This window comes from Amphiura filiformis, chromosome 14 (genome assembly GCF_039555335.1).
Source record: "Amphiura filiformis chromosome 14, Afil_fr2py, whole genome shotgun sequence".
Classification (NCBI taxonomy): Eukaryota; Metazoa; Echinodermata; class Ophiuroidea; order Amphilepidida; family Amphiuridae; genus Amphiura; species Amphiura filiformis.
In genome coordinates this window covers 37,458,872-37,471,714 of record NC_092641.1, presented here as the reverse complement: position 1 = coordinate 37,471,714, position 12,843 = coordinate 37,458,872, and the positions used below count along the sequence as shown (strand labels likewise).

At 36.4% G+C, this 12,843-nt stretch overlaps 1 protein-coding gene across 1 annotated transcript in view; it reads left to right on the top strand.

Moving 5' to 3' along the window:
• LOC140169391 (uncharacterized) overlaps positions 1-12,843 on the top strand; it is a 319,476-nt gene that overhangs the window by 82,987 nt on the left and 223,646 nt on the right. Inside the window, 8 exon segments of the mRNA XM_072192648.1 lie at positions 2,582-2,704; positions 4,182-4,304; positions 5,173-5,295; positions 5,828-5,947; positions 6,524-6,592; positions 7,543-7,740; positions 8,821-9,015; positions 11,983-12,117. Of these exon segments, the coding sequence (XP_072048749.1) occupies positions 2,582-2,704; positions 4,182-4,304; positions 5,173-5,295; positions 5,828-5,947; positions 6,524-6,592; positions 7,543-7,740; positions 8,821-9,015; positions 11,983-12,117 (1,086 nt within the window).

Genomic DNA, 12,843 nt, shown 5'->3' with positions numbered 1-12,843 from the left:
AAGTGTATTTGTTTTATTGATTGCAGAGAGAGAACATTTTGTATGCCATATTTCACTATCTTGTTACCTACAGTCTCTATACAAAATGAGTTGATCAGTTGTAGAGAAATCACCAACATTTGTGGGAATAGATCTATTACTGGACTTTACTATTTGTGTTGACTTGCTATGTTGCATATGGAACGTCCAGACTTCATCAAGCAACTGACCTGTTGTACTGGTCAGTGGTTATGTATTTGTACCACACTTTCTTGCACCACATTTATTAAACTGAGATGTTTGTATATTAGTAGAAGTCGAGTTTAAGTTTTGATTTATAAGTATATGATTATACTGAGTCACACAATTACAGGAATATGAATGCCAGTTCAGGAACTGTATGTCAGCAGTTACTCAATGTATGGGAATGTTGGCAAATTGGCATATTATGTCAATTTCAATGTTTTTATCATGACATATGGATACATGGATTTGATCAAGGAAATGATACATTCTAGTCACGTATCAAAGGAACAAAGTGCTTTATTTTGTGGAAATGGGGAATTCTAGACATTATCGGTAAAGTACCAAACTCATTTGTACACCAAGCATGATTCCTAGTCAAAAATGGGAACCCAATCTGAAGAGAAAGAATAACAAAAACAGGAATCCCTAATTCACATCCCATATCCATTATTTTACACACAAAAAATGTAATTGGGGAAGATAACATTATTTGTGAAATGGTCAGGTCCATGGAGGCCAAAGGTGGCAAATTTGAAACTGAGATAAAGGCAAAAATATGGAGTAAAAAACAAAATAAATTACATAAGAAAACAAACATCACACAACTTCATAACTGTATAAGCAATTATGGGTTATTCCTTCATGTAATTTTACACGAAATTAGGGTTAGGGTTAGGGTTAAAGTTAGGGTTAGTTTAGGGTTAGGATTAGGGTTAGGATTAGGGTTAGGGTTATGATTAGGCTTAGGCTTAGGGTTAGGGTTAGGATTAGGGTTAGAGTTAGGATTAGCTTACACAAAATAATTACATGAAGGATCAACCCAATTATGCTAGACTTTAGGTGTTTTAAGTATTAGATAGCCTTGCGTTTGTATAAGGTAATAATTATAGTGACTCAATTTTCAAAAACGCCTCCTTTGGCCCCCATGGACCAGATCGTGTCACATATTTACTTTGTTTTAAAAAAGGGAAAACCCATCTACACATGGTGGGATTGTATTGTATTGATTTTGGGAGATTTATATCAAGAATATCATAAGAGGACCATAGCAAGGAAATAAAATAAGATATCACATCCCAAGTAATTAATATTCTTGGCCAAAATTCTGCTTCTGTAAGTAAAATTGTGCTTCTGGCTGTCAATAAAGACCTTATGAAATGAGCGACATGAACCAAGTACCTATAAGTCTGAAAGTGATTGATTTTATGATGTATGACTTATCAGTATAACATAATGTGTTAGTATTGTAAAGAACATGGAAATATTTCTATTCATGTGAAATCATACATAGTTTGTTCTCAAGGGATGTCTGTGAATATGGATGTGACAATCTTTGAACCAAGTGGCACCAATTAATTGTAAATTGTGACTGACTTAATGATGTCTGTGACTTATATAATGGGTGTTGTAATATCATGCAATGTTCTCATTATACTGTGGATGCTTTCCAGAGCACTTAAAGTGCAGCGTGTGTGTGTCATATGGTGATATAAGGAATGAAATGAATTATGTATGGATAATATTATATGGCAGCAATTTATTGTTCAATCAAATGACTCTACATTTATATTGCAGTAGGATATGTTATCATGAATTCAACTGTTTCAATTGTCTGAGAAAGAGCATAAATTATCAGTAATTGGTTGTGCTCAACTCAATTCTGAAAGGTGGATCATGTTTCAGCTGCCAGTCATCCAACAGGTTGCTTTCAAACATTGCAAAAATTTGTCATATAAATGACAGAAATATTGAAATATGGGCTTTTCAAATTATGATCATATCTTTTGGCTCTAAGTGAAATGCAATCTATATAAAGTAGTCACCTTCTTGGTGGTTTCTCCGGACCTGGTCCTGCATTCTCTTTTGCTGTCCACAGTTTAGTTACAACAGTGTATGAATACATATGGCAGCAATTTCTTGTTCTTTTTCCTTTTAGATGTCATTGAGTGCATAACAGGCAATGGAAGATGCAACCAACAATGTATGAACACAGATGGCAGCTATTTCTAATGTCTGATCATTTTGTTATTTTTTCTTTTAGATGTCAATGAGTGTGTAACAGCCAATGGAGGATGCAACCAACAATGTATGAACACAGATGGCAGCTATTTCTAATGTCTGATCATTTTGTTATTTTTTCTTTTAGATGTCAATGAGTGCATAACAGCCAATGGAGGGTGCAACCAACAATGTATGAACACAGATGGCAGCTATTTCTAGTATCTGATCATTTTTGTTCTTTTCCTTTTAGATGTCAATGAGTGCATAACAGGCAATGGAGGATGCAACCAACAATGTATGAACACAGATGGCAGCTATTTCTAATGTCTGATCATTTTGTTATTTTTTCTTTTAGATGTCAATGAGTGCATAACAGCCAATGGAGGGTGCAACCAACAATGTATGAACACAGGTGGCAGCTATTTCTGTACATGTTTCTCTGGGTACTCACTTCTATCTGATGAGAAGACTTGTGGAGGTATGTATGTTGAATATTATGTCCAATTATAAATCAGATTACAGCTCAAAATTACTAGATCTGTTTCGTTCTATGAAAGTACACCTCTACCAGGATTAGCCTCCGTTCGAGGCGTTAGGGCGCCTGGGATAGTGTGGATTTTTTTCTTTTCTTTTCTTTCTTCATATTAAGCAATTCCAAATCTGCATCATCCCAAATATGCAGTCATATATAAATATGACATAACCTAATCCAAAGTGGGCCAAACTCTGACATTTTGCATCTGAACTGTAGGCAAAAATAAGTAGCTAAACAAACAATAGAAGACATTCCAAACAGGTTGTCTCAAAATGCTGTAGCATACATTGTAACCATGTGTGGTAGAGATGTGGGGTATTTATAATTCATAATTGTGAAGCTTTTATATAAAAAAAAGGAGGTAAAAGAAGCGAACCTGCATTTTTTATAGGATGGAGTGCCCATCTCTCTTTTGTTAGCGATTAGGCCAGACTCTACCGTGAAATGTTGTTGTAGGGGGATCGCCACACCTCCTCCACATCGAGTCTGTTACCTTCCCAGCATTACCCATTTATGGGTGGAGAGGAGTAATCGAGATAAAGTGCCTTACCCAAGGGCACAACACGATGGTGTCGCCAGGGCTTGAACCTGCAACCTTCCTATTATGAGTCGCAGCCCGTTCCACTCAACCACCGGGCTCAAGCTTTTATGGACAGCAATATTACAGGCTAATTATTATTTTTTATAATTCCCAACACTAACAGCTCAAACATGCTCATCTGTCAGGAAACCACACATTCACACAAAAACCTTAGCATGTGAATCAATGGAAGGGAATGAACTATGCCCTCTAAAATGCACCCATTTGAACTGATGGTATGACATTGGGCTGAGTGAATCAGATTGCGTCACATGTTTCAAGACCATCTGTTCTTTGAGATTTCTTGGATTACCCAAATCAATTAGTTACTCATTGCACCTAATAGCCTTGACAAACTTTGAATGTTTCCTCTTTTATATTTATCTCAATTGATTGGTTAATTACAGGGTACATTCATTCCTGTTGTTATGTAAAACATGTCACAGATGCAAGTTTGTGACAGGAATTTCACAGATTTTATCACATTTTTGAAATTGTAAAGACTCTGAGAAGGAAACAAGGGATTTATTCTTTGAAAACATAATGTTTATGGACTTCTTTAAACCATGACAATAAGTCAAAATTGGCTCTGCTTTGCTACAAACACAATCAAATGTAGCCAGTTCCAAAGTTAACCATTCACTCGGTCAGACATCTGGGAACATTGTCCCCTTCGTCCCCTTTGTACAAGCGTGCGCATAGCAACCAGCTCAAGAAAGGGGAACTGCACATGAGCACAGTGGTTTTACAAGGCTATTTCCCCTTTGTGACGTCAGTCAGCCTGACCAAGAGAATTCATACATGTGTAACCCCTGATTTAATTTGTTTCTTATGTTATAGATGTTAATGAATGCAGTGAATTTGGGCAAGTATGTGAGCATGGATGTGAAAACATTGATGGCACCTATCGCTGTGTCTGCCCGGTTGGATTCAGGCTTCATGCAAACAAGCAAAATTGTATCGGTAAGAAAAATGCATGTATGAGACCAAATACAATCATGTACACGCAATTTATGCAGAGAAACAATAACATTGATATCACCAATATTTGGATTTGTGCTAACAAGGAAAATGTTTTAAAACCCTAAACAGTTCAGGGGTCAAATCAGAAAATTAAAGTTGGTAGTCAAACATTGATGTTTATATTTTGAAGTGGTAATGTAGGTTGTTTGTCCCGTCTATTGGTAGACTGATAATAGATATAGACTATGCATTATCTTGGAATGCTTTTTCACCTGTGTTCTTAGTCTACTGTGATCCAGAAAAGGGCAAGAAACATCATTCTTAAACACTTTTAAGTGTTTAAGAATGATGTTTCTTGCCCTTAAAAGAAAGTTCTTGCATTCTTATCGGTTCTTAGCCGTATGATATGACCCGATATAAAACACTTAAGCATGTGCATTTTGACATAATACTCGGATACGCTATTTGAACCAATCAGAGGTGCATAGCAACAACAGGACTGTTCGATTCTAAGCCCTAGGTACTTCTTTGTAAAATGTAGGATTTAATTTGATTAAAATTTGGAATACTAATTATTAATATATTTATTTGAATTGAAGTGCTTAAGAATGAAAATAAAGGTATTGTTTATAGCCACTATCGTCTCATATAACATGTGACATCATTATTTTTGACGTAAAACAACTCATTGTTTTACTTTAAATAATGATGTTGCCCATGTTATATGAGACGATAGATGCATGACAATGGCTAAAAACAATACCTTTATTCTGTAATTATTTCACCACGCTAAACATACAATGTCTCTTGTAACTGTTTCATTGTATGTTTAGAGTGATAAAATTACTATTTGCCTCTTTGTTTCTAGATATCAATGAATGCACTGAGCACCATGGACTATGTCATTATGAATGTCAGAATTCCAGAGGTTCTTACCAATGTATATGCCCTGCTGGATTTAGACTTGCTGAAGATGGCCGCATGTGTGATGGTAAGTTGGAGTCATCTTTTATACCACTCCTTTATAAATTCTAGTCAGGTCATTGTTGAATGCCATTCAACATTTTGACAGTCATTCATGTTTATGTGTATTGGTATATTCCAGTTGAAATCATTAATCTTCCATACAGGGAGTGTGAATTCCAAGTGGAGTTACCTGACTGGATGACTCCATTTGAAATCTGCACCTCCTGTGTGGGAGATTGAGGTCTTGATTTCCTTAAAGGGTATATAGATTTCAAAGGAATAGGCCATTTTAGAAATTTTTTGAAATTAGCCAGGTGCAGTAAACAAAAATACCACAACAGCTCACAACCAATCACACACTGGTGAGAGGGGGTTTTGATTAGCACTTGACATGTTGTGATTGCTCACACCAATCATATACTGCGTTGCTTTACTTGATGCGGCATATTGAATGCATTGAATATGTTTTGATGTTCGCGCATGTTTGATTTTTTAAAGTCCTCCTGAAATAGTCTATTAATTGAGTATTTTTGTTTTGTTTTATGTTTTTTTTTCAGATATAAATGAATGTGAATTAGCTACCAGTCAATGCCAATATGGATGTGAAAACAACATGGGAAGCTACAGGTGTTTATGTCCTGAAGGCCAACGTCTGCAAGGAGATATGTATTGTGAAGGTAAGCTTAGTAAGCTAATTGGGCTATTCAATTTGAAATTTCCCATGTCCCTGTGCAAGATTTAAGACAGGTCTTCCACAGAGGGGGTGTTTTTGGCTAGGGTTAATTATTTTGAAACACATATTCCCGCTGTATGTAGCTTTACATATATCGTCCACAACTGGAGTGAGTATGGACGTTACCAAATTGTCTATTCTATTTGAAACTTGTACCTCGTCTGTGGAAGAATTTAGCAAAATCTTCCACATGTGGAGTGTGGATCTCAAATGCAACCTATTGAATTAAAATTATATTTATAGGTTTTCCTGACAGGACCTTGTTTCAAAAATTGTTCAAGTGAGGCTTTATTAAAGCATCCATGATTATACACATTATGGCCAAAGTCTAAATTATGGAAATATGTGTATCAAAGAAAAGAAGGCTGATCCCAATACATAGTAACATTGATACCACAGAAGATAAAAAGAGAAAAGGTCATATCAGATTCATGTACTGGAATTGTGAAACTTTAAGTGCTTTGAAACAGTAAGTACAGTTATTAACCATGATTATCTTTATGTTTGTTCCTGTATCTAGGTGAGAGAGGTCCGTTGACGCACTGTCCCAGAGGTTTTAGATTAAACTCCAATGGCCGACGTTGTGAAGGTATGTTCATACAAAGCAACTGTAGATCCTAATCCTAAAAGTAATCATTTAATCCTAGTCCTAACCCTAACTCTGAACTCTGACCATAATTCTGACCAAAATATCGAACCCTAATACTAGTCTTGTGGGGTAGCAGCAGTAAAGTTTTGCTGTCAATTATATCAATATAACATTGAATGGCTGTGGAAACTTCTCCTTGACACTGCTTGGTATTTCAGAGAATTAGTATTGTTTTGAGACCCAACTGTGTGCAAAAAACAATGCTATTACCTGTGTTATTTCAGGCGACATCAACTCTCTATGGCCATTTTAATCAAGTTAAACCAGTCAACAACATTGAGTCCTTCACACACATATTCAAAATATTGCACTGAACCAACAGGAGAGATCACAGAGCTCATACCATGTTACACACAACGCAAACGATACAATACAGTTAATACACACAGCTGTACTCGACTGTCATATAGCACGAGCAAGAACCAATGAAATAACAGAAAAAAATGACAACTGTTTAAGAATATAGCTTGATTAATATGTACGAATGAATTTCCAAAAGCAGGTAGTTTTTCCTAACTAATACTATACTTTGATCAGCTCGTAATTGCCGGGAATTGTTAAGCTTTTACCACTACGCCGAAAAGTAGACCCACGTTAAGATTGATACAGTTGGCCTGTCTGGTCTACATTGTGTGTGTTAAATATAGACGAAGTATTAGGACTTCAATTAATAAGTTGTGATGCTTCTGTCGAGACGTCACAAGGCAAATCTCAAAATAAAATATATTGATATTAAGCCGCGATGTTAAAAGGCCCGCCGATTACGAGCTGATCAAAATATATAGCCAGATTATAGATTGATTTACACAGGTACACACTGATGTGTGCTGCGGCTACTGATTGATTTTTTAACCATATTTTTCTCCACTTTTGACATGTTTTTCTTTCAGATATCAATGAATGTCTTGAAGCAGGTTCAGGTTGCCAGCATGACTGTTATAACATACTAGGCAGCTATTCATGCTCTTGTCGACCAGGGTATAGGCTTCACTCAGATAGACATAGATGTATACCAACTTGTGTTGGATGCGAGAGCCAGAATTGTGCTCCTGGATACACAATGAATGAGCTCACTGATGACTGTGAAGGTAGGTGGAAAGGCAGTTTTAAAATCATTTTCAGAAATTTAGGTTTTTTTTAGTAAACATGATTTGAAGAGGCTAATATTGTCACATCATAATTTGTTGGAAACAAAACCAGAATTTTTTTCAATTCAAACATTTGGTTTATGTATACAAAAAAAGATAACTGAAAACACATACAGTAAAAACTTGATAGTGAGCATATGTGCTTACTATCGAGCGCTTTAAAACCTGCAAACTTGAAGTGCCCCATCCACAAAAGTGTAAAGGGTTTTGAGCAAATCAACGATACACATAGTTATATAGGAACAAGTAAACCTGCAAATTTGTGTCTCAACCCCATTAGCTCAGTTGGTAAAGCGCCAGACTTTGGTACAATTTCATGTTTTCAAACGCGCCCGATATTAAGCACAAATGCTAACTATCGAGTTTTTACTGGTATTAAGGTAAGTATCAAGTTTATACGGTATTATTGTTGACCTAAAGGTCTGTATGCACAAAAAATTCCGACCAGGTCTAAAGTTAGACCTGGTCTAAGTGGAATTTAGTCTCAGGAGAAACAACATTTTCCTTTACATTTTCTTAATGTATTTTGTATTATTTTTGAACTTTGCATTGACACCTTTATAATTTGCTTAGCTTACTACTATTGGAAAAATATTATTGTCCATCTCTTTCCATTAGTATCTTATTGTGAAAAACTAAGTAGCTGAGGTGTTAGCTCAATATGCTAGGAAAATATTTCTCGCGATGACCCCATATTCACATTGGCTTAATAAGCTGTATTTTTGCGCAAAAGGGTGTCGTAATTCATGACATTTCTTAATTGTCCGCCAGTTTGGGTACAATTTGACCCCTAGCTTACTGAATAAATAGTGCGGTTTTCCAAACTTTTCTGATCTTGATATGAAAAGGTCTATTGTCTTGTTTGCCAGTATGTGCACAAGGCTTAAATGGGGAATGGGCTAATAATGTAGGCCTATACAAAGCAGAGAGATCTAGAGATCTAATCTTCACCATGTTTATCTTCTTTTTTTTGCAAATACCAACAATTCAATGATCCTTCCTAATTTTTGCTTGTTTCAGATATTAATGAATGTGTTAGAGCATCTGGATCAGTTTTGCCTCCTCCATCTGGCAGCTCTCCATGTCGTACTGCTGCTTGTACACTAGCCAACATACCTACATGCAGTCACAATTGTATAAATACTCCTGGCAGCTATTACTGTAGATGTAGACCAGGATATATCATCCAACCCGATGGCTTCACTTGTATCCCAGGTTTGTCTTTTTATTTGTTTGAATGTAACTCTGAACTTAAATAGTCTCAATTTAAGTGAATATATTATGACTATTACAAAAACATAAGATGCTTAATATTTGTTTTATATCACTCAGACATAAATACTATTACTTAAAAATACTATTAGGAAACACATCAACATAATTAACACCATGTTTTGCTGTGATACATTTCACATTTTGGCAGTCCACCCCATAACTAAATCAGTGAGTCGAAGAGTCAGCACATGGCCTGGTACACACATACTATGCCACAGCTTATAGAATTCATGTATGAGTGATATAATATACAAATATATACTGCCATGAGAGGTTCTGGTTAAAACTATGGGCCCAAGGTGAGATCAATAGTACTATTGATCTCAGCGAGGGACCATAGTTTTAACCAGAACCTCGAATGAAGGCAGTATATATTTGTTTTATATCCTTCATTCATAGATTTTTTGTTCATTGATTGGTTAAAAGATTATATGAAAACTCCACCATGCTTCAAGATAGGCCTGGGCCTAGGTAGGGCCCTATGCACGGCAGGCCGGTTTAGGCGGTTCAAAAACTCGCACTGTCATGTTCATGTGTTAGTGGTTTTTAAGCTTACTCACTGTCAGTGTTTATTTGTTCAAGTTGTTACATGTAAAAAGATTTACATGTGTAAACTCGAAGGCCATCGTGCAATCGGGATAGGCCTCCATACGCACAGTATTTTAACTAAGGCCAGCTACTTTCATGCATGCATGGCCTAGGCGGTCCGAGAGCGAGACTGGTCTCGCACTGTCAGTGTTTGTTTTTAAGCTTACCGTGTCAGTGTCGCTCTGAATCTGACTGTGTTGGTCTGTGGTATGAATTCAGTAAATATTCCTGCGCTAGAACTGGTAAAAAAGTTCAAATTAAACAGCTGAAATCGTGAATCTTCTTCAGCAGAAGCAGCCATTCCAGCTTGATTTAATATTTCGCCATGTTTGTGTTGTCGTTTTACGGCAGTGACAAAATATTCTCATAGTCAATGTCGATGTTCAAAGTTATTTTAATGCTTTATGGACTGCGACGTGGGTATGCTGCTATCCGTAAATAGTATATATCCAGATGTACTATTTACGGCTTGGAGGTACTATTTACGGACGTAAATAGTACTTTTTCCACTTCTTTCCAGAATAGTGCGTTTATTTTTGAACACGTGACACATTTTTAACCAATCAATGAACAAGAATCTATTAATGAAGGATATAATAACCACTATTCAACAAACATTATAATAAGTGGAATATGACTTGTTATAATATCCAATACATTTGTTAATTCAGAGAACTGTGTCTTGAGTTTGAGATCCTATTGTTGATTGTTTCACAGTAGCAGTCCAATGGTACATATCAGGAACAGGACAAACTTCAAATATTAATACTTCCTTCACTCACGATGCATAAATGCACCCACTTTGCTCACATTGCATAAATGTGATGATGGCACGAGTCCATGGTAGCCATCTTGGATAGATGCGAGTGAGGGAAAACATATGATATAATTACTTGAGTAGAAAATTAACTGCGTCGACATTTAATGAAGAAAACAAACACGTTGAAGAATAATTATAATGTCGTAAAACATTTTTAACGCTCTTTATTTGTATACGCTCCGCGCGTTTTTACCCTTAGGCCTACACTTGTACCGTACGCTTGCGCGACGCCTGTTATATTTTTGTACCCACACACGCATTTGCGCAATTTAATTATTTTATTTTCCATCTTGCGCGTTATGTTTTCCAACTTAAACATGTTTAACGCGCTGGATTTGTATACGCTCTGCCCGCTTGCTCGCTTGTCGCTCTTGTGTCGCTTGCGTGTCCCTCCCACCATTCACCTGCGCTCGCGTTTTAATCATGTTTTAAATGTTTTTCTCGTGTAGGCCTCAGAACACCATTATTGTCACCTGACGAAGGGCGAGGCCCGAAAATTTGTGTAATAAATATAATTTTACGACATTATAATTATTCTTCAACGTGTTTGTTTTCCTGATATAATTACTTGTATACACATTTCAAATGATTATTCCTCATAAACAGTTTTTGAATTTGCCTTTACTGCACATCCAAGATGGCTGCTTATGCCACAGTGACCATCTTGGATGCCCAGGGAAGGGAATATTCTCATTTTAAGGGATGTGAGCAGGAAGTGTTAACTTGATAAAATATCTTAATTAAGAATAACCAATTATTAAAAAATCACACTCTTCCTTGATTTCTTTTTTTCATGTAATTTCCTGAAAAATGGAAGTGATCCCCGGTAAGTGGGGTACTAACAAAGGGAGCAAGGGGCATGTCTGGCTCCAAATACTGGGAGCCCCTGTTTTGGGTTTATCCTATGTGTGAAAAACACGGAATTAGCCTAGCAGAGAACTCTTCTATTGAAGGATTATACAGCTTTATTCCGTAAGCTGATTAATTCCTCAATGTAGTCTTTACACTAGTCTAACTCATCAAGGATACACCCATTTATGTTGTTGTGTGATAGTCCTAATATATTTTGTTTTTATTGTTGTTTTACATTAGTCCTGTAAGGGGATGGTCAATGCTGGCTGTATTGGCCTTTTGACCATCCCCTCCATAATCGTCTTTGTATTAATTTATTTGTGATGTGTGATTTCAATGTATTTTGCTTTTGCTTTTTGCTTTGCTTTTATTATGGAAATAAAGATTCAATTCAATATTGGCTAAAATTCAATATTCGCCTTTTACATGTGTTTCACACCGAGCACATTCAGGGAATGTGTCAGCAAACAAATTTGACAAGTCTTGGCAGTTGATGAGCCTTGTAATTAATGAGTCTTTCACACCAGTGTCTTTGTTGAAGCTCATCTATCTCACATTAAAAATGTTCATGATCCCCAACAATCATCAATGGTTCTATATGCTTGAAGCCTTTTTTAAATTCTAAAATGCATGTCCTCTTTGTACAGATGGTCCAGTGTGCAACCCTACCTGTATGAATGGTGGTACCTGTATCTACTCATCAATGTGTGGTGGTAACACTAACTGTGCATATACAGAATGCTTCTGTATGGATGGTTTCAGTGGAACACGCTGTGAAAATGGTAGGTGGCAACTGGCTATTCCTGTTGAAATCTATGCACCCCTTATGGTGCAGATTTCTTTTAGAGTTGTCAATTCAGGTAGCTCCATTTGAAATTCACACTCCCTTTTTTAAGATTAATTTCATGTCTTCCATAGGGGGGGTGTATGGATTTCAACTGGAATAGCACAATTTAATATCACTATGCACCAACATAGTCTCATCTCCAATGACTTAGTTCAATAACATCCATTTAATATTTATGGCTTAAAAGTTGATGTCAAGTTGTAGAGTAAGAGTTTATACCCAATATATTCACCATGCCCATATGGAGGGCATTCTGGGAGCGAACAATGGACTACGGGTATAGGCTCAAACTCATAATAAAACAGACTTGTTGTGCAGGAGGAATGGCAAAGCCAACAAACAAACAAGGGAAGAGGCCATTGCATCATATACTGGAACATAGAAACAGTCAAACATTACACAAGATCAAAATAATGATGCTTAAAAAGTTAATTCAGGGCATCTAGCCCAAACGTAAAGGGAAAAGAGATGGTACTTCGGCAAGCATGACTTTACCTTATATTCAGATGTCATTTTAAGAGTGTACATGCTAGTATTAGAGAATTGTGTCCTGGCAGATGGGAATGCTTGAGATACTACACTTTGTTTTACCTTGAGTTTGGTAGTGACATAGGTGCATATTTTGCACAATATGCGTTGTAGAGCATATAAGCTCTGTAGC